Source organism: Lepidochelys kempii, chromosome 4 (assembly GCF_965140285.1).
Source record: "Lepidochelys kempii isolate rLepKem1 chromosome 4, rLepKem1.hap1, whole genome shotgun sequence".
Taxonomy (NCBI): domain Eukaryota; kingdom Metazoa; phylum Chordata; order Testudines; family Cheloniidae; genus Lepidochelys; species Lepidochelys kempii.
The window spans coordinates 142,666,602-142,686,262 of record NC_136383.1 but is presented as its reverse complement, the minus strand read 5'-3'; the positions used below and the strand labels follow the sequence as shown (position 1 = coordinate 142,686,262).

General features: G+C 47.5%; 1 protein-coding gene across 1 annotated transcript in view; it reads left to right on the top strand.

Annotated features, from left to right (window-relative positions):
• M1AP (meiosis 1 associated protein) overlaps window positions 1-19,661 on the top strand; it is a 59,300-nt gene that overhangs the window by 19,689 nt on the left and 19,950 nt on the right. Inside the window, exons 4-5 of the mRNA XM_073343216.1 lie at window positions 5,479-5,659; window positions 17,146-17,319. Of these exons, the coding sequence (XP_073199317.1) occupies window positions 5,479-5,659; window positions 17,146-17,319 (355 nt within the window). The remainder of the gene's footprint in view (window positions 1-5,478; window positions 5,660-17,145; window positions 17,320-19,661) is intronic.

Here is a 19,661-nt window from a genome sequence, read left to right as displayed (position 1 = left end):
AGTGCTGAACAGAGGGGAATAATCACTTCCCTCGATCTGCTGGCAATGCTCCTACTAATGCAGCCCAATATGCTGTTAGTCTTCTTGGCAACAAGGGCACACTGTTGACTCATATCCAGCTTCTCATTCACTGTAATCCCCAGGTCCTTTTCTGCAGAACTGCCGTTTAGCCAGTCAGTCCCCAGCCTGTAGCCGTGCATGGGATTCTTCCTTCCTAAGTGCAGGACTCTGCACTTGTCCTTGTTGACCCTCATCAGATTTCTTTTGGCCCAATCCTCCACTTTGTCTAGGTCACTCTGGATCCTATCCCTACCCTCCAGCATATCTACCTCTTCCCCCAGCTTAGTGTCATCTGTGAACTTGCTGAGGGTGCAATCCATCCCATCATCAAGATCATTAATGAAGATGTTGAACAAAACCAGCCCCAGGATCAACCCTGGGGCACTCTGTTTGATACCGGCTGCCAACTAGACATCGAGCTATTGAACACTACCCGCCGAGCCCGACGATCTAGCCAGCTTTCTCTCCACCTAAAGTCCATTCAGCCAATCCATACTTTTTTTAACATGCTGGCAAGAATACTGTGGGAGACTGTATCAAAAGTTTTGCTAAAGTCAAGATATATCACATCCACCACTTTCCCCTCATCCACAGAGCCAGTTATCTCGTCATAGAAGGCAATCAGGTTGGTCAGGCATGACTTGCCCTGGGTGAATCCATGTTGACTGTTCCTGATCACCTTCTTCTCCTCCAAGTGCTTCAAAATGGATTCCTTTAGGACCAGCTTCATGATTTTTCCAGGGATTGAGGTGAGGCTGACCAGTCTGTAGTTCCCTGGATTCTCCTTCTTCCCTTTTTTAAAAATGGACACTATATTTGCCTTTTTCCAATCGCCACGAGTTTTCAAAGATAATGGCCAATGGCTCTTCAGTCACATCAGCCAACTTCCTCAGCAACCTTGAATGCATTAGATCCAGACCCAATACTTGTGCATGTCCAGATTTTCTAAATAGTCCTTAATCTGTTCTTTCACTACTGAAGGTGGCTTACCTCCTCCCCATACTTTGCTACCCAGTGTCACTAGTGCCTCCCCCATTCAGTAAGGGTCTCACACTTTCCCTGACCTTTTTCTTGTTGCCAACATACCTGTAGAAACCCTTCTTGTTACCCTTCACATGCCTTGCTAGCTGCAACTCCAATTGTGCTTTGGCCTTCCTGATTACACCCCTGCATGCTCAAGCAATATTTTTATACTCCTCTCTAGTCATCTGTCCAAGTTTCCACTTCTTGTAAGCCTCCTTTTTGGGTTTAAGCTCACTGAAGATTTCTCTGTTAAGCCAAGCTGGTTGCCTGCCATATTTACTGTTCTTTCTGCACATTGGGATGGTTTGTTCCTGGGTTCCAGCCCAGGGACCCTACAACATGCAGCCAAGATCTGTTCAGTCTCCAACCTAGCTGCTGGGCTGCTTCCTACCCTGGCACCACCTCTTATCTAGGGTTTTTCAGCCTCTCTACTCCCTCTTCCCAGGGAAAACCCCAAACACACCTCCCTTCTCCCAGGGAGCGAAAGCAGACTCCTTCTCTATAGCCCCTTTTCTGCTATCAGCTCTGTGGCTTTATAGAAGCCCTGCCTGTTCTCACACAGGTGAGCTTCTCCTAGTTAGGGCTTTCCTCTCAGCCTAATAGATTAATTGGCCCACCTGGCTGCCATTAACCCCTTCAGAGGGAGTGTGGGGTGGACACCCCATCACAGGACCGAGTCACCAACTGGACATGCTCCACCCACCAGTGGGGAGCTGCTTCCTGCACAGCCCCCTGCCAGAAAGCATTTGAGGAGCCCTTTGCTCATGTTCTGGCAGCACAGCACTGGCCTTTATCCATCTGTTTCCTCTGGGAAGTGGCAGCAGCAGCTGGAACAAAGGGCAGCGGGGTAAATCAACTCAGCTCTTTCCCAAGAGCTCCTGGCAACTGCTCCTTGCTGCCAGTTGACGTGCTGCCCCTAAATGCCATGGAATGTCTCTGAACTCCTTCCCACTCCTAGGAAGCAGCTCCACTTAAAGGGTGTAAGAGGGTCCTTGGTGGGCTAGGCAGCCTAGTGATTAGTGCCCACCCAGTGGTGGTAGGGAAGCCCAGGCTCACCCACTCCACCAGGCTCCAACCCAGGGCCCTATAAGGATCAGCAGCATTTGGGCTCTGAAGGGGCCCTTTGAGTCACCCTACCTGGATCACTTCCTACCACTACTTCCTTCCCTCCCTCAGCCTCTGGTCCCAGATGAGACAAAAGAAACCAAACCATCAGCCCCAACCCAGCTCAGCATAGAGTCCTGTTCCTTCAAGGAGACTTCTCCAGACCTTTTGTCAGGAGCCTTCAGGGTAGGTCTGTCCTCTTCCCAGCCTCCCCTCTGAGCTAGGCTGCTCCCTTTTCAACCCTGTCTCCAGCTAAAGCATGCTTGGCAGGGTTCCCTAAGCCCAGTACTGTCCTTCAACCTTGTCTGGCCCCAGTTTGGGGTTTGCATACCCCATCACAAAGGGACAGTAACTTAATATAGAAACCATTTTAGTACTGACAATTCCAGCTGTTCCAAAATCATGAGTCAGGCTCCACAAAAACTGAGATTGCCTTAAAAATCCTTTTAAAGTAATAATTATTGAGCTCTTTCCGTATATCTTCTGTATTTTTGACCTTTCCGGGTACACTCACATAACATTTTCAAGCTTTTCTCCGCAACCAGGAGTACTAGATTTTTTTTAAGTGAAAGCAGAGATGTTTATGTAATCACGTGACTTCAGGAGTTGATGTTTAGGAAATACACCAACTCCCACCGACTCACAATCAAAGCACAAGAATTGGCAACAGTGCCATTTTGCAAAACAAGGTTACATCAGCACTTAATTATAGTGATCCCTGCACCACACCTTGCCATGGTGTCACATGGGCCTCTTTGGGCTCCCTGCACGCATGGTGGCAATAATAATAAAATTACAATTCCCAAATCCAGTTCAGGTTGGTTTACATTTGTTTGGTTTACCAAACAAACCGGGTAGAATTAGTGGGGGAAGCAAAAGTGGATGGGAATCTGGGAGGCAGTGACCATGAGTTGGTTGAGTTCAGGATCCTGACGCAGGGAAGAAAGGTAAGCAGCAGGATAAGGACCCTGGACTTCAGGAAAGCAGACTTCGACTCCCTCAGGGAACGGATGGCCAGGATCCCCTGGGGGACTAACTTGAAGGGGAAAGGAGTCCAGGAGAGCTGGCTGTATTTCAAGGAATCCCTGTTGAGGTTACAGGGACAAACCATCCCGATGAGTCGAAAGAATAGTAAATATGGCAGGCGACCAGCTTGGCTTAATGGTGAAATCCTAGCGGATCTTAAACATAAAAAAGAAGCTTACAAGAAGTGGAAGGTTGGACATATGACCAGGGAAGAGTATAAAAATATTGCTCGGGCATGTAGGAATGTTATCAGGAGGGCCAAATCGCACCTGGAGCTGCAGCTAGCCAGAGATGTCAAGAGTAACAAGAAGGGTTTCTTCAGGTATGTTGGCAACAAGAAGAAAGCCAAGGAATGTGTGGGCCCCTTACTGAATGAGGGAGGCAACCTAGTGACAGAGGATGTGGAAAAAGCTAATGTACTCAATGCTTTTTTTGCCTCTGTTTTCACTAACAAGGTCAGCTCTCAGACTGCTGCGCTGGGCATCACAAAATGCGGAAGAGATGGCCAGCCCTCTGTGGAGATAGAGGCGGTTAGGGACTATTTAGAAAAGCTGGACGTGCACAAGTCCATGGGGCCGGACGAGTTGCATCCGAGAGTGCTGAAGGAATTGGCGGCTGTGATTGCAGAGCCACTGGCCATTATCTTTGAAAACTCGTGGCGAACCGGGGAAGTCCCGGATGACTGGAAAAAGGCTAATGTAGTGCCAATCTTTAAAAAAGGGAAGAAGGAAGATCCTGGGAACTACAGGCCAGTCAGCCTCACCTCAGTCCCTGGAAAAATCATGGAGCAGGTCCTCAAAGAATCAATCCTGAAGCACTTGCATGAGAGGAAAGTGATCAGGAACAGCCAGCATGGATTCACCAAGGGAAGGTCATGCCTGACTAATCTAATCGCCTTTTATGATGAGATTACTGGTTCTGTGGATGAAGGGAAAGCAGTGGATGTATTGTTTCTTGACTTTAGCAAAGCTTTTGACACGGTCTCCCATAGTATTCTTGTCAGCAAGTTAAGGAAGTATGGGCTGGATGAATGCACTATAAGGTGGGTAGAAAGCTGGCTAGATTGTCGGGCTCAACGGGTAGTGATCAATGGCTCCATGTCTAGTTGGCAGCCGGTATCAAGTGGAGTGCCCCAAGGGTCGGTCCTGGGGCCGGTTTTATTCAATATCTTCATAAATGATCTGGAGGATGGTGTGGATTGCACTCTCAGCAAATTTGCAGATGATACTAAACTGGGAGGAGTGGTAGATACGCTGGAGGGGAGGGATAGGATACAGAAGGACCTAGACCAATTGGAAGATTGGGCCAAAAGGAATCTGATGAGGTTCAATAAGGATAAGTGCAGGGTCCTGCACTTAGGACGGAAGAACCCAATGCACAGCTACAGACTAGGGACCGAATGGCTAGGCAGCAGTTCTGCGGAAAAGGACCTAGGGGTGACAGTGGACGAGAAGCTGGATATGAGTCAGCAGTGTGCCCTTGTTGCCAAGAAGGCCAATGGCATTTTGGGATGTATAAGTAGGGGCATAGCGAGCAGATCGAGGGACGTGATCGTTCCCCTCTATTCGACATTGGTGAGGCCTCATCTGGAGTACTGTGTCCAGTTTTGGGCCCCACACTTCAAGAAGGATGTGGATAAATTGGAGAGAGTCCAGCGAAGGGCAACAAAAATGATTAGGGGACTGGAACACATGAGTTATGAGGAGAGGCTGAGGGAGCTGGGATTGTTTAGCCTGCAGAAGAGAAGAATGAGGGGGGATTTGATAGCTGCTTTCAACTACCTGAAAGGGGGTTCCAAAGAGGATGGCTCTAGACTGTTCTCAATGGTAGCAGATGACAGAACGAGGAGTAATGGTCTCAAGTTGCAGTGGGGGAGGTTTAGATTGGATATTAGGAAAAACTTTTTCACTAAGAGGGTGGTGAAACACTGGAATGCGTTACCTAGGGAGGTGGTAGAATCTCCTTCCTTAGAGGTTTTTAAGGTCAGGCTTGACAAAGCCCTGGCTGGGATTATTTAACTGGGAATTGGTCCTGCTTTGAGCAGGGGGTTGGACTAGATGACCTTCTGGGGTCCCTTCCAACCCTGATATTCTATGATTCTATGAAATCTTACCAAATGCCTCTGCATCTGCTCTTGCATGGGGAGGGCGGGGGTGTTCTAGAGGGGCTTCCCTAGTTACTGTATTCTGCTAAAACAGCATCTGGGCATGATATCTCTGGCAGTCGGAGGTAGCTACTGCATTAGATCTGTGCCTTCTGTTTCAGATTACAGTTTTGACTAGTCAGCCAGGCAAGGACATGGTGAAACAACTGGAAACAGGGTTAAGAGAGATAGACCTGGTGAGTCTGCGGAAACTGCAGATCATAGAGATATCACAAGGAGACTTGCTGGAGTCAGAGGATGTGGAGTGGCGCATACATGCTGAGGAAGAGGTCAGCAGTGATGGTAAGTGCAGAGAGGGAGCACAATGTGGTTATGCATTTGGAGAGCAATACAATCATCAAATGTCCTTTTAATATGCGAGTGGCTGCTCGTCAGTAGCATGTAACAAACCTCACAGGTGGGACGTTGCAGAGGCATTCAAGGAAGGGCAGACAAGTTTTGTACCAGTGCAATCCCCAGGGAGCTCCACAGAGGGTGAGCAGCTTTAATTCATGGCTTGGGTTCTATTGGAGACTCATCTTCAAAGCTTGATCAGAGGATGTGCTGAATCAGTGCATTTTTTGGATGCCCTCATCCATACTACCTCTCCAGCTGCCCTCTCATTTTCTGGGTGACACTAACTGGCTCCTGGTCTCTCAGCAGAGGGGGTTGTGTGTGACTTGCACTAGTCCCAGATTTTCTGCCAACAGGGGCACATAACACAACTTACTCGGTGGAACCCAAGGAGTGACTAGAGCCCCAGGGGCTAAATGTTATTTTGGCTGGCTGGCAGTACTACTAAAGCACGCTTCCTCCTAATCTCTAGGGGCATTCTCAGCAATGGAAATTAAAGCAACAACAATAAGAAATTGCAGAACCAGAAATCCCTATTCATTCCTGTTTGTAGCTTCCTGCTTTCATAGTGAATGGGTACAGGCAATTCTCTAAACAAGCAATTCAAAGAGTTATATTCAGCGAGAGAAATCCTGCACCACCGCTCAATTTGGTGACAGGAGCTTATGAAATGGAAGGCCAAATTAATTGCACTCTCATATTTAGGTATTTGCTCTGACAAACTCCTTCATATCTCCGATTAGCAGTTGATGTTTCAGTTAAATTCTCCTGAGGAAATTACTGGTTATGTGAGCAGCGTTTGTCAATAGCAAAGGTTTGTACTCTGCCTGCTCTCACAAACCTGGGCTGCAACATAGCACATGCTGAACACATTTTGCTACAGACAACAATCTGTACCCCTGACTGCACTCAGTCAACCCCACCTCACTATGCCAGTGTTGACCAAATCACGTACTTTTCATCCCAGAGCTGCTAAATTATACAACTAAGCACTTAGAAAGCCAAGCTTACTGTTCTACCGTCCCCTCAAAAGTTGTCTGTCCTAAAGGGATCTTCCCTTTCAGTGGGGTAGCTATGCAGAGTTCTGCACTGTTTGAGAAAGGAGGCCTTAGGGAGAATGCTCATCTTTGTGATGGTAATACACCCTGATCAGATAAAAGGCACTCCAGCTCCCACCACTAACCATTACCAGTAGAGCTGGGAATGAAGAATAAGGAAGAGGATAAAGGTCCCTCAATTCAGGGTATCATTACACTGCAATATTTAATATAGCCAGGAGTTGGAAGAACCATAAACTGTGAGTTGAAATAAATGAAGTTTGGAAGGGCTTGATCCATACAGTTCCAAAACTGATGTGTTCACTGAAAGTGTCTACTACCTGTGCGGAGGGGAAGCTTCTGGGTGGCTGAAGAATACAGAGTTCAGTCAGAGAGGGAGCAATGTTAGCAGGTGACTCTTGATAGGAGAAACCAGGACTGCTGGACAGAGGAGTGGATTAAAGTTCTTGATAAAAGTTTCAGAGTAGCAGTCGTGTTAGTCTGTATTCGCAAAAAGAAAAGGAGTACTTGTGGCACCTTAGTCTCTAAGGTGCCACAAGTACTTGATAAAAGTGTATGCCTGAGCCCTGTTGTATTAATGTAGCTGGAATAAAGGGCCCAAAGAGTCAAAGGTGTTAATATGACCCTGTCACTCTCCAACATTAAATAGTGTTGAACAAGGTTTGGGGTTTGGAAAACAGAGACCTTGGTGTGACATCCTGTCCCTTTAAATGTTTGAGGACCCTTCCTCTCTAGTGAAGCCTCACTTTCAGGTTAGTTTCAATAAAGCCTGCCCAGCGGATGCTTCTTCCCACCCCCACTCTGCCCCAGCCCACCTCTTCCTGCCCTTGCTCCGCCCCCTCCCCCAGAACCTCCTGCCTGCCGCTGAACAGCTGATCCACAGTGGGCAGGAGGTGCTGGGGTGGGAATGGGGAGTTGCTGATCAACAGGGCTGTCGGTGGATGCTGAGCACCCACTATATTTTTCCTGGGTGCTCCAGCCCTGGAGCATCCACGGAGTCAGTGCCTATGTCTATCAGTCTGGGCAGAGCTGGGTTGGCTGCCTTGTCTCGTTGTGCTGGTCCCATTCGGTACACTTGACCTCAGGATTAAATCAGTGCAACAGCTTCAACAGGAAAGATTGAGGGAGTCCCCACATCAGAATATCCCATAGCCCCATGGTTTGAGCACTCCCCTGAGATGTGACAGATCCCTGTTCAAATCCCTTTTCCACCTCAGGTGCCGTAGGCACCTAACTCCAGGAGAGGGCTCACACCTGAGAATTCCTAGCATACACAGGCACCTAAGTCCAGGCTGCAGGGAGCCACCTATCTCCATGAGAGGAATAACACTTAGCACTCCACTCTCTGGTCACCATCTCCCACCCAGTAGCTTAGGCGGCTCCCTGCCTAGCCTACTGGCTTCTGTGAATTGCACTCTGAGGTGCCTCTCTCTCCCCATGTGTTGTATAGGAGCCTCAGCACCTAACTCAAGCTTTGTGAATCACAGTATTTTTCTAGGTGCCTAAAAACTAAGCACCATGATGGTCTGTGTCAACATCTAACTCTGTTTGTGCATCCAGGCCCATGTGCTTCACAAATATTAAATAATTTATCTTCACAGCACCCCTGTGAGATTAGGTCGTTGTTGTGTTCTCCTCCCCATTTTCCCAGCTGGCTGGGATCGGGTGGTTGCCATATCAGTCTTAGGTGGTGGTATTATCCCTATTTTACAGCTGGGGAACGGAGCCACAGATTTAAAGTCAAAATTATCAAAGGAGTCCACTAATTCTGGGTGCCAAATTGAGACCCAAGGCCTGATTGTTCATTGTATTTTGCATTTAATTGCACTTCATATCTTCAAAACACAGCTCAAATTTAATTCAATTGCAGTTGTGAGTGTTCAGCCCTTCTAAAAACCTAGCCCCTTGTATCTCACACTGGGGAGCCAGAAAGTGAGAAAACACAGTTAATGGCCAGCTGAGAATTCTGGTTTAAGGGACTTGTCCAGCATCGAACAGGAACTCTGGGGCAGAGGCAGGGATAGAACCCAGTTTTCCAGGATGGCGTTCAGTTGCCTTAACCCTGAGATGACCATGTCTCATACCATCCCCTGCCTCATTCTCGATGCACATTCCAGCTTCTGCAACAAATGAGACAAGGACAACAGCTTCCTTCACTACATAACCTCTGATTTTTCCATCTGAGCTTCAAACCAAGGTTTCAGCCCATTACAAGCTTCTGTTTTCAAGATTCTGGATTGCATCCTCCAGTTCAACTTTCAAGGTCTCCCCATTGGCTCTCTCAGGGTCCATTTAGTTGCCATATTAGCATCCAATTCAAACTCATACAGTGTTCTCTCATTCCACTTTTTCAGAATTTCTAAGGATATATCTACACTGCAGCGGGGAGATGTCATTCCCAGCACGGGTAGACAGCTTCACACTAGTGTTCAAAAAACAGTAGTGTGGACAGTGCAGCACAGGCATCAGTGTGCCCTTGTTGCCAAGAAAGCCAATGGCATTTTGGGCTGTATAAGTAGGGGCATTGCCAGCAGATCGAGGGATGTGATCGTTCCCCTCTATTCGACATTGGTGAGGCCTCATCTGGAGTAGTGTGTCCAGTTTTGAGCCCCACACTACAAGAAGGATGTGGAAAAATTGGAAAGAGTCCAGCGAAGGGCATCAAAAATGATGAGAGGACTGGAACACATGACTTATGAGGAGAGGCTGAGGGAACTGGAATTGTTTAGTCTGCGGAAGAGAAGAACGAGGCGGGATTTGATAGCTGCTTTCAACACCCTGAAAGGGGGTTCCAAAGAGGATGGAGCTAGACTGTTCTCAGTGGTAGCAGATGACAGAACAAGGAGTAATGGTCTCAAGTTGCAGTGGGGGAGGTTTAGGTTGGATATTAGGAAAAACCTTTTCACTAGGATGGTGGTGAAACACTGGAATGGGTTACCTAGGGAGGTGGTGGAATCTCCTTCCTTAGAAGTTTTTAAGGTCAGGCTTGACAAAGCCCTGGCTGGGATGATTTAATTGGGGATCGGTCCTGCTTTGAGCAGGGGGTTGGACTAGATGACCTCCTGAGGTCCCTTCCAACCCTGATATTCTATGATCAGCTCAGCATAGCCACCTGAGCCTGGACCCAGAAGGTTGGCCAGGCTTTGACTCGGGCAGGTAGCCCGAGACTCTGCCCATGCTTTAATGTCCATGCTGCTAGTTTCAGGGTGCTGGCTTGAGTGAGACTAGCAGGAGTCTGTCTACCTGCACTGGGAATCTCACCTCTCAGCTGCAATGTAGACATACTGTAGAAGGACTGGTTCGTGCCTATCCCCTCCATTCAGGTGTTTTCCCTGTCCTGGGACCTTAATGTAACTCTTGTGGAACCTTTACTGAGCATTAACAAACCATTTGCTAATGGGAGTGGAGTAAATAGTTATGTCCCAGAAAGGTGCTTCATCCATCTGTGCATTTTTCATAGAAACAGCAAATGTAGAGGCTAAAGAGCTAAAAAATTCTTCATGAGTGTGGAGAACCATCATCTCTCTCTCTCTCTCTCTCTCTCTCTGTGAGTCAGGGAAACTCAATATAAATTTATGCTTTGCAGATAGATGAACAGGAAATAGCTCTGGGTACAGGACCGGCTCTAGGTACCAGCAAAGCAAGCACGTGCTTGGGGTAGCACAATTCCAGGGGCGGCATTCCGGCCACCTTTTTTCCTTTTTTTTTTTCTGGGGCAGTTGCGCTCTCGGAGCTTGGGGCAGCAAATGTTTTGCTTGGGCAAAAAACCTAGAGCCGGCCCTGTTTGTGTAGGTAGTTGCTCTTCAGGAATGTAATTAGTGGCATTTCACTACAGCTGCTACACTGAGGTATGGCCAGCTCACCATTTCAGCCCAGCTGCACCATTTCTTTCTAGAAAGAGACAGTGTTGAGTTTCCTTTTACTAAGGCCATATGTTTTGCCAACACAATTACAGTACATAGGCAGCTGCGTTGTTACTAGAGAAGAGAAAGGCAATTCATGTTTATTGAGAGAGGAGTGAAAACATTCCCCAATTGCACACACTCAGCGTCACTCCAAGAGGAGTAGCTCAGCACTGTGTGCGCATGCCATTTATCAGAGAGAAGCTCATGCATTCCCAAGTGCTTTGTTTGCTGAAGAGCTAAGGTTGTCTCCAGTCTATATTTCGGAGCATAGAATCACAGAATATCAGTGTTGGGAGGGACCTCAGGAGGTCATCTAGTCCAACCCCCTGCTCAAAGCAGCATCAACTCCCAACTAAATCATCCTAGCCAGGGCTTTATCAAGCTGGGCCTTAAAAACCTCTAAGGAAGGAGATTCCACCACCTCCCGAGGTAACCCATTCCAGTGCTTCACCACCCTCCTAGTGGAAAAGATTTTCCTAAAATCCAACCTAAACCTTCCCTACTGCAACTTGAGACCATTACTTCTTGTTCTGCCAGGAGAATGACATGTTAGCCAATGCTCCAAACATTAATCATTCCTCCAGCATAAGATGGTGCATTCACCAGCTCTGAATTATTCAGAGAGGAGAGAATATAATTGGCAGCATTGTGGGCAAGAAGCTGACTCACCCACCAATGCTGTGCATGCAGGGTATTCTTCAGAGAGGAGCCCAGATCCTTCTGTGGCCCTTTCTTCCTGGGCATGCCTCAGGATGGAGCTCACACACACTCTGGCACTAATTTCCATCAAGGAGGAGTCCATGTGCTTGCCATTAACCTGTGTGCTCAGCATTCCTTGGAGAGAAGCTGCAGTATTCACCAGTGCCATGGTTCTTGGGGAGGAGCTGTCATTCCTGCAGCACCGTGTGCAGGGTACTCCTCAGAAAGGAACTCACACAGTCAGCAATGCTTTACTCCTCAAGGCACAGCTCATGTGTGTTCACCAGGATTACATGCTCAGTATCCTTCTGAGGCAAAATGAAGCACTCACTGGGGCCAGGTGCCTGGAGTCTCTTTGCAGAGGGAACAATGTATTTCCCAGCATCTCAGGCAGGGCTGTGAGAGGAGCGTCATCAGCTCTCTACCCCTCAACATAAGAACATAAGAATGGCCCTACTGGGTCAGATCAAAGGTCCATCTAGCCCAGTATCCTGTCTTCTGAGGCAGTGGCCAATACCAGCTGCCCCAGGGGGAATGAACAGAACAGGTAATCATCAAGTGATCCATCCCCTGGCGCTCAGTCCCAGCTTCTGGCAAACAGGCTACGAACACCTGATATCCAGGCTTCCTAAAGGAGGAGCTGGCCTGTTGGACACTGCTCACTTATCCTTCAATTCCACCCCTTAATTATGAGCTCTTCAGAGCAGAGACCTGCCCCCAGGCAGCACCTGCAGACTTGTGGGCACTATAAAATAATAATGACCAGGAAGGGGATTGCTTTGCTCCATAGCTGGGGAAAGGGCTGTACTAAACTGTGATCTGTCAAAATGAAAGTTTGCTGTGAGGCTTTGGTTCCTACTGGGCCAGAAACTGGGAACATGCTTTAATTTTTAAGATTGGGGTTTTCAAAAGAGTCTTAGGGATTTGGGCACCCAAATTCCCATTCTGTGGGAGCTAAGCATCCAACTCCCATAAACTGCTTTGAGAGCCCAAGTTTAAATCATTTACTATCAATGGTTGCTACAGCAATGTGTGAGCAGGGAACTAGTGAGCAGAAATAGGGCCATGGTATTACCTCCATATCCAGCATTAGTGAGACCATTACTGGCTATTGTGTCTCGGGCTGATAGCTCTAAAAGGATGTTTACTAATTGCTAAAGGCTCCAAAAAGAGCTACAAGAATGGGTCCATCTCTGGAAAACATGCCTTATAGTAAGAGACTAAAGCAGCTCAATCTCTTTATTTTAACAAAGAGGCTGGTTGTGGTTTACAAGTACCTACATAGGGTAGAGATTTCTGATAGGAGAGGGCTTTTTAATCTAGGACAGGTGAACAAAATCCAGTGGCTGGTAGTTGAAGTGATAAATTCAGATTAGAAACAAGGCATAATTTTTTAAGTGAGAATAATTAACCATTGGAACAACTTACCTAGGGACATGGTGGATTCACCATCACCTCAAGTCTTTAAATCAAGCTGAGTTGCTTTTCTAAAAGAGCTGCTGTATCTGAACCGAGGTTAATCGCTTAATGCGGGAACCACTGGTGGAATTTTCTGGCCTATGCCCTGCAGGAGGTCAGACAAGATTATCTAATGGTCCTGCTGGCCACAGAAGGATTCACTGACACTCAGTACTACTTTAAAGGTGAAACTGTAAAAGGAAGATCTGCCTATTTCAGCTATTTATTTTTTTATCACAACTGCATCTAAAAAGATAATACCATAGAGTAACAACCATATTTTTTGCTCCAACGTGAGAATTCAAGAATAGTCCAGAAGGAAGACAGGCAGTCCTTAAGAAAGAAGTATGAAATAAAAAAGTTTACCAACCTGAAGATCCTACATTTTCATACATGTTCCTTTCATCATCTTCAACACAGATTCCTCCTGAGAAGGAACACTTTTCATGATGTTGTTTCATTCAGGCAATGTTGTTTCAACCAGGCCTTGCATTTCTTTGTTGCACTGTTTGCATTTTGCACACATGCCTGTTTTACCCACAGGTAGAGGAACTTCAACCAAGGGTCGGTTCTCGGGCCGGTTTTGTTCAATATCTTCATAAATGATCTGGAGGATGGTGTGAATTGCACCCTCCGCAAGTTTGCAGATGACACTAAACTGGGAGGAGAGGTAGATACGCTGGAGGGTAGGGATAGGATACAGAGGGACCTAGACAAATTAGAGGATTGGGCCAAAAGAAATCTGATGAAGTTCAACAAGGACAAGTACAGAGTCCTGCACTTAGGACGGAAGTATCCCATGCACCGCTACAGACTAGGGACCGAATGGCTCGGCAGCAGTTCTGCAGAAAAGGACCTAGGGGTTACAGTGGATGAGAAGCTGGATATGAGTCAACAGTGTGCCCTTGTTGTCAAGAAGGCCAATGGCATTTTGGGATGTATAAGTAGGGGCATTGCCAGCAGATCGAGGGACATCATTGTTCCCCTCTATTCAACATTAGTGAAGCCTCATCTGGAGTAGTGTGTCCAGTTTTGGGCCCCACACTACAAGAAGGATGTGGAAAAATTGGAAAACGTACAGCGGAGGGCAACAAAAATGATTAGGGGACTGGAACACATGACTTATGAGGAGAGGCTGAGGGAACTGGGATTGTTTAGTCTGCAGAAGAGAAGAATGAGGGGGGATTTGATAGCTGCTTTCAACTACCTTTGAAAGGGGGTTCCAAAGAGGATGGATCTAGACTGTTCTCAGTGGTAGCAGATGACAGAACAAGGAGTAATGGTCTCAAGTTGCAGTGGAGGAGGTTTAGGTTGGATATTAGGAAAAAAATTTTCACTAGGAGGGTTGTGAAACACTGGAATGCGTTACCTAGGGAGGTGGTGGAATCTCCTTCCTTAGAAGTTTTTAAGGTCAGGCTTGACAAAGCCCTGGCTGGGATGATTTAGTTGGGGATTCGTCCTGCTTTGAGCCGGGGGTTGGACTAGATGACCTCCTGAGATCCCTTCCAACCCTGATATTCTATGATTCCCAAATTGGGTCTCTTTTACGGCCTGCTGCCATTATAGGTTTTCCCTTCTAGTGAGAGAATGGTATGGGAGATCTCAAATCAATGAAGGCTACACTCAGAAAGACCTCAAGACTTCTGGAATATGCTGCTCAAACAGTGTCACTTTTGCTTCTACTGCTTGTCCCTCCCTTCTCACATTTATCTCCAGACTTCGCCTTGTCCAGATCTATTCCGCGCCCAACAATCTTCTATTCATTGAACTTTTTGAAACTTTGCACTTTTAGAGAGAAGTAAGAGATTGACTCTGTGTACACAAATTTGCAGAGGGACAATAGAGTTGAGGTCTATTATTTCTCACCTCTATATAATACTTATTTATTTATTTAAAAACATTTTTCCTGTTAACAAGCATGTTATCTCTGGAGACACAAATCCACAGTTTGAGAACTGCAAAACTAAGCATCTCTGATGGTATCTTCTAGATTGAGCACTGAGTCCCATTGGGCAGATAGAAAGATTAACCTAAATAATCTATACTCAAGCCCCTGGAACCCCATAAGATTGGGTCCCTAATCCATGAACTATTGGAACTCATTTACAAAACTTTTCTTAAACTTTACATGAATATATTCTCTCATACTATAGAACAGGGGTCTCAAACACATGGCCCACGGGGTTATTTTCTGCGGCCCGTGAAGCTTCCCGCACCTCCCCACCCCCTCCCACGTTATTTTCTGCAGCCCGCCAAGCTCCCCGTGCCCCCCCTTGCCTAACTCCAGGTGCTTCCTGCCACCAAGCTGCCAAACAGCTGTTGGCGGTACTTAGAGCTTTCCAGGAGGGGGGGGGAGGAGCAGGGAGCCGTGAGGTCAGGGGAGGAGGCGGAGAAGAGCCGGGGCAGGGGTGGGGATTTGGGAAAGGGGTTGGAATGGGGGCAGGGAAGGGGTGGGAAGAGGCGGGGCCTCATGGAAGGGGTAGAGTGGGGGGGTTGCGAAGGGGGGGTGTCAGTGATGCGGCCCTCGGGCCAATGTACTAGTCCTCATGTGGCCCTCGTTGTCATCTGAGTTTGAGACCCCTGCTATAGAACTAGAATTTGTAATCCCGATTCCATGATGAGATATCTTTGAGCTTTCATGTATCTTACTTAATTAAAACTGTCCTTAGATAGGTTTTTTTCCTCAAAAAGCATTTTATCAAAAAAATCCAATTTAAATAAAAAAAAATCCAATTTTTTAATTTTTTTTTAAATCATTGATTTTTATCCACACTGCCACGGTGAGCCAGGGCAGTGACAGCAGCCTTGTGTTGTGCCACCAGAGAAATCCTTGGTGTCTGACTTTGCTGGAGTTGAGTCAAGTAGCTCCCTGGAAAGTGCTCCCTGCTAGACGTTCATATATCTCAGGCTGTGCCATACATGCTGCTGCAGTTCCTGTAGATTTTCCATGTGGATGAGTGGAATGTGTGCAGTATTTAGTCTGACCATTTCGTTTGGGGCACAGTTGAAGAACTCTTGCTTGGAGTTCAGAATTCTGCGCATTTTTCCACTGAATCCAAGTATCAGATTAGCCCTTCTTATAAAATGGTCAGGATTGAGACTGCATGCTAACGGGCTAACAGTGATTTCAACTGAGCAGTTATAGGACAAATACTGCCTGGCTCGAAACTACCATTGATGGGCAGTATAGGAGGACTATGCCCAGCATTAGTCAGGAAGACCTAAGTTCTAATTTCAGCTCTGTCATTGACTCTATAAGATCCTTTGTAACTTTCAGCCTCAGTTTCCCCATCTGTAAAACGGGGCAATGATACCTACTCTCCTTAGGAGTTGTGAGGCTGAGACAGAGTTTTGACCATGTTAGGTACTACTTCTGTTTCACCTACATTTTCTTTAAATGGATACAGTCTACTTTAAAACTGCCACTTCTAGCCCATGAACTCACAATCTGCATGTGTTTTTACCTTTGCTCTGAACCCTGGTTTTTTTGTCACGTAAAATATCCCAGGCTGGTGTGGTGAAGGCCCTTATAACCAGCAGTGTAGAGGCATGCATGTGCATAAGCAGCAAGGCCTAGGGGAGCACTCCTTGTATTCAGGCATGGACTCCTCTTGCTGCAGCTGTTGGGCTTCCCTGCAAGAAAGAGAAGCTGGTACTGAAGCCACTGTGGCAAGTGAAGGGGAGTGGGTTGAGTGCAGGTTGGGTGTGTAAAGAGGTGCTGGGCAGGGTAACCCTGCTGAGCAGGAAACACTGCTCATTAGTGGGGAAAAAGAGGAGTGAGTGGAGCCCCGCTCTAGGAGTGCAAGACTTCTGTCTCCTGAAGCTCCCCAGTGGGGATGCTAAAATGGCCAAGACGTGCTAAGATATCCTGGCTTAAAGCTGATGGTGAGCTTCAGCACTTGGTGTACAGAGAACCAGTAAGCTAAGTGGGCCACATTCGCTCCTCAGTTACATCCTGTAGCCCCTGTTCCTCAGCAAGCCCCTCTGTCTAATGGGGAGAATGTCCCCTCCCCAGGAGACCAAACGAACAGCTAGCTCTGAAGTGCATTGAGAACCTTTGATGGAAGGTGCCATTTAGGTACAAACAAACCAGGAGTAAGGAAAGTACATGAGCCACTGAGACACCAACACACCTGCTCAGAGTGGCCACAGACAGATGGTTTGTATGGTTCTGGGGCCTCGGAGTCTTGGGGACTGTCCTAGTATAATTTCGACAAACATCTGTCAGGGGCAATGTAGGTATACTTGGTCCTGCCTCAGCACAGGGGGATGATCCCTCCCAGTCCTAAATTTCTATAATTCTCTCCTTCCGCAGACAGTGTGATCCTGGGGATGGACATTGACCTTCAGACCATAGAGAATGATGTTGTCAGCTTGGAAACTTTCTTTAAAACCTGGCTTCATGATCGTGGCACAGACAGAGAGCAGCTCCATCTCCTCCTTCCCTCAGGAGACTTCTGTCACTTCACTGCCCCCAGGACAAGTCTAAGTATTTCATCTTCTCTCCCTTTCAGCTGTGGCCCACTGACTCTCACTGGCCCACAGATCACACAGGCCTGTGCAGTGGAATCACCAGCCTGGGGCACAGTCACCACTCAGCAAAGTGACAGAGTCCAGCATTCTCTTGTTGGCTGCAGCTAATACCATAGTTGAGGCTGAAAAGGGCAATTGATTTAGAATTTAGAAAAGGGCAATTGATTCAGGCTATGGCTTCACTGGCACTTTCTCACTCGGGGTGTGAAAAAACACCCCTCTGAGCGCAGCAAGTTACAGCGCTGCAAAGCGCCAGTGTAAACAGTGCCCCAGTGCTGGGAGCCGTGCTCCCAGTGCTCTAAGCTAATCCCCTCGTGGAGGTGGAGCACCAGGAGCGCTGCGAGAGCTCTCTCCCAGCGCTGGCGCACGACCACACTCGCACTTCAAAGCGCTGCTGTGGGAGCACTCCCGCGGCAGCGCTTTGAAGGTTCGAGTGTAGCCATGCCCTCAGTTACACCAGACTCCTTTACATTCTGGCACCATAGAGGTGCCTTGACGTGGATGTGCATTTACACCACCTTGGCAGCCCCAAATGTGCCTTATGACAGTGTAAAGGAGACTTAGTGTAGCAGAGAATCAGACATCCTCATGAGGAAATATTTTAGAAAATGAGACCCAAGTTGGTTCAACTGGTTTTTAAGAACATAAGAACAGCCAGACGAGGTCAGACCAGTGGTCCATCTAGCCCAGGACCCTGTCTTCTGACAGTGGGCAGTACCAGACCTTCAAGGAGAGTGTACAGAACAGGGCACTTGGAGGGATGCACCCATCTTCCCTTCCTGGCTTCTGGCAACCAGAGGTTTAGGGTCGTCCTGAGCATGACACTGCATCTCTGACCATCCTGGCTAGTAGCCGTTGGTGAACCATCCTCCATGAATTTATCTAGTTCTTTTTTTGAACCCAGCTATACTTTTGGCCTTCACAACATCATAGAATCATGGGACTGGAAGAGACCTCGAGAGGTCATCTAGTCCAGTCCCCTGCACTCATGGCAGGACTAGGTATCATCTAGACCATCCTATGGCAATGTGTTCCTCAGGTTGACCATGCATTGTATGAAGAAATACTTCCTTTTGTTTGTGTTAAACCTGCTGCCTGTTCATTTTATCAGGTGACCCCTAGTTCTTGTACTGTGGGGAAGGGTAAATGACCCTTCAACATTCACTTTTTCCACACCTTTCATGATTTGAGAGATGATTTATGTTTGACAGTGATAGAAATAACACTTCCTGTGCTCATATATTATGCTTAGTGGGGGCCAGAACTGCACATAGATAGGTGTCCTTTACAAATAGTTCAATCTGTTCATACAGTACTGAAGTAAACGTCAGATGCTTGAAAACTGGAGCTACCAGAAGTTACATATGAGCAGGAGTACAAAGTAAAATCAGTAAGGAAAACACCATTTTCCTTACTGGTTTCACTTCAGTCTCTCAATGCTCTCCACGCCACCATGGGCGGCCCTCCCCTTAATATTCGCCACCCACCCTCAAGAGGTTCTTCTTCAAGTGATTGTTCACATCTATTCCAATTAGGTGTGCGTGTGAACGTGCACGGTCGTCGGAAACTTTTTCCCTCAGCAGCTCCCGTCAGGTCAGCCAGGGAGCCCCCTGGAGCCGCACCCTCATGGCACTCAATATATGATCCTGCGACCTGACCCCCCTTCAGTTCTTCTTACAGTCTGTGGTGGCACTGGAACTGCGTTAGCTTGCTTGCCTTCAAGTCTTCCCTTAGCCATTCTTAGTTCTTTAAAACTTTTATTTTCTTGTTTCAACAGAAGGCGCTCTCCTCAGAGAGCGAGACCATCTGGGGAGACCCTGCTGCCCCAGAGGAAGGACTTAACTTCCAAACAGCAAGACCCTGTGCCGCTGACTCCAGCACCCCAGCTGGAACTGTTGAGTCCAGCACCCAGTGACTCACCAGTGGGGCTCGACTTGGTGGAGGAGGTGGAAGCCCCCTCCACCCCAGATACTTTCAAGGCAGCAAGGGACCTCTCAGAAAATACTGTGTCTCAGCCCCCTGCTGTTAGAGACAAGCCCCCGGCACCGCCTAGATGGATGCCATCTAGAAGCAAACCAGCAACGATGAGGCCATCTTCCTCTCAAGACCAGCACCGTTCATGGCACCGTTCACAGTCTACATCACCTCCAGCATCAGCCCCAGTACAAGACAGTAAGACGCAGGGAGTGAGTCACTCAGGATCTCCAGCACCGGGAAGTTGGCACCAGACACCAGGGCTGTCCTTACCCATATGCAAACTACGCAGCTGCATACAGCACCAGGAAATTTGGGGTACAA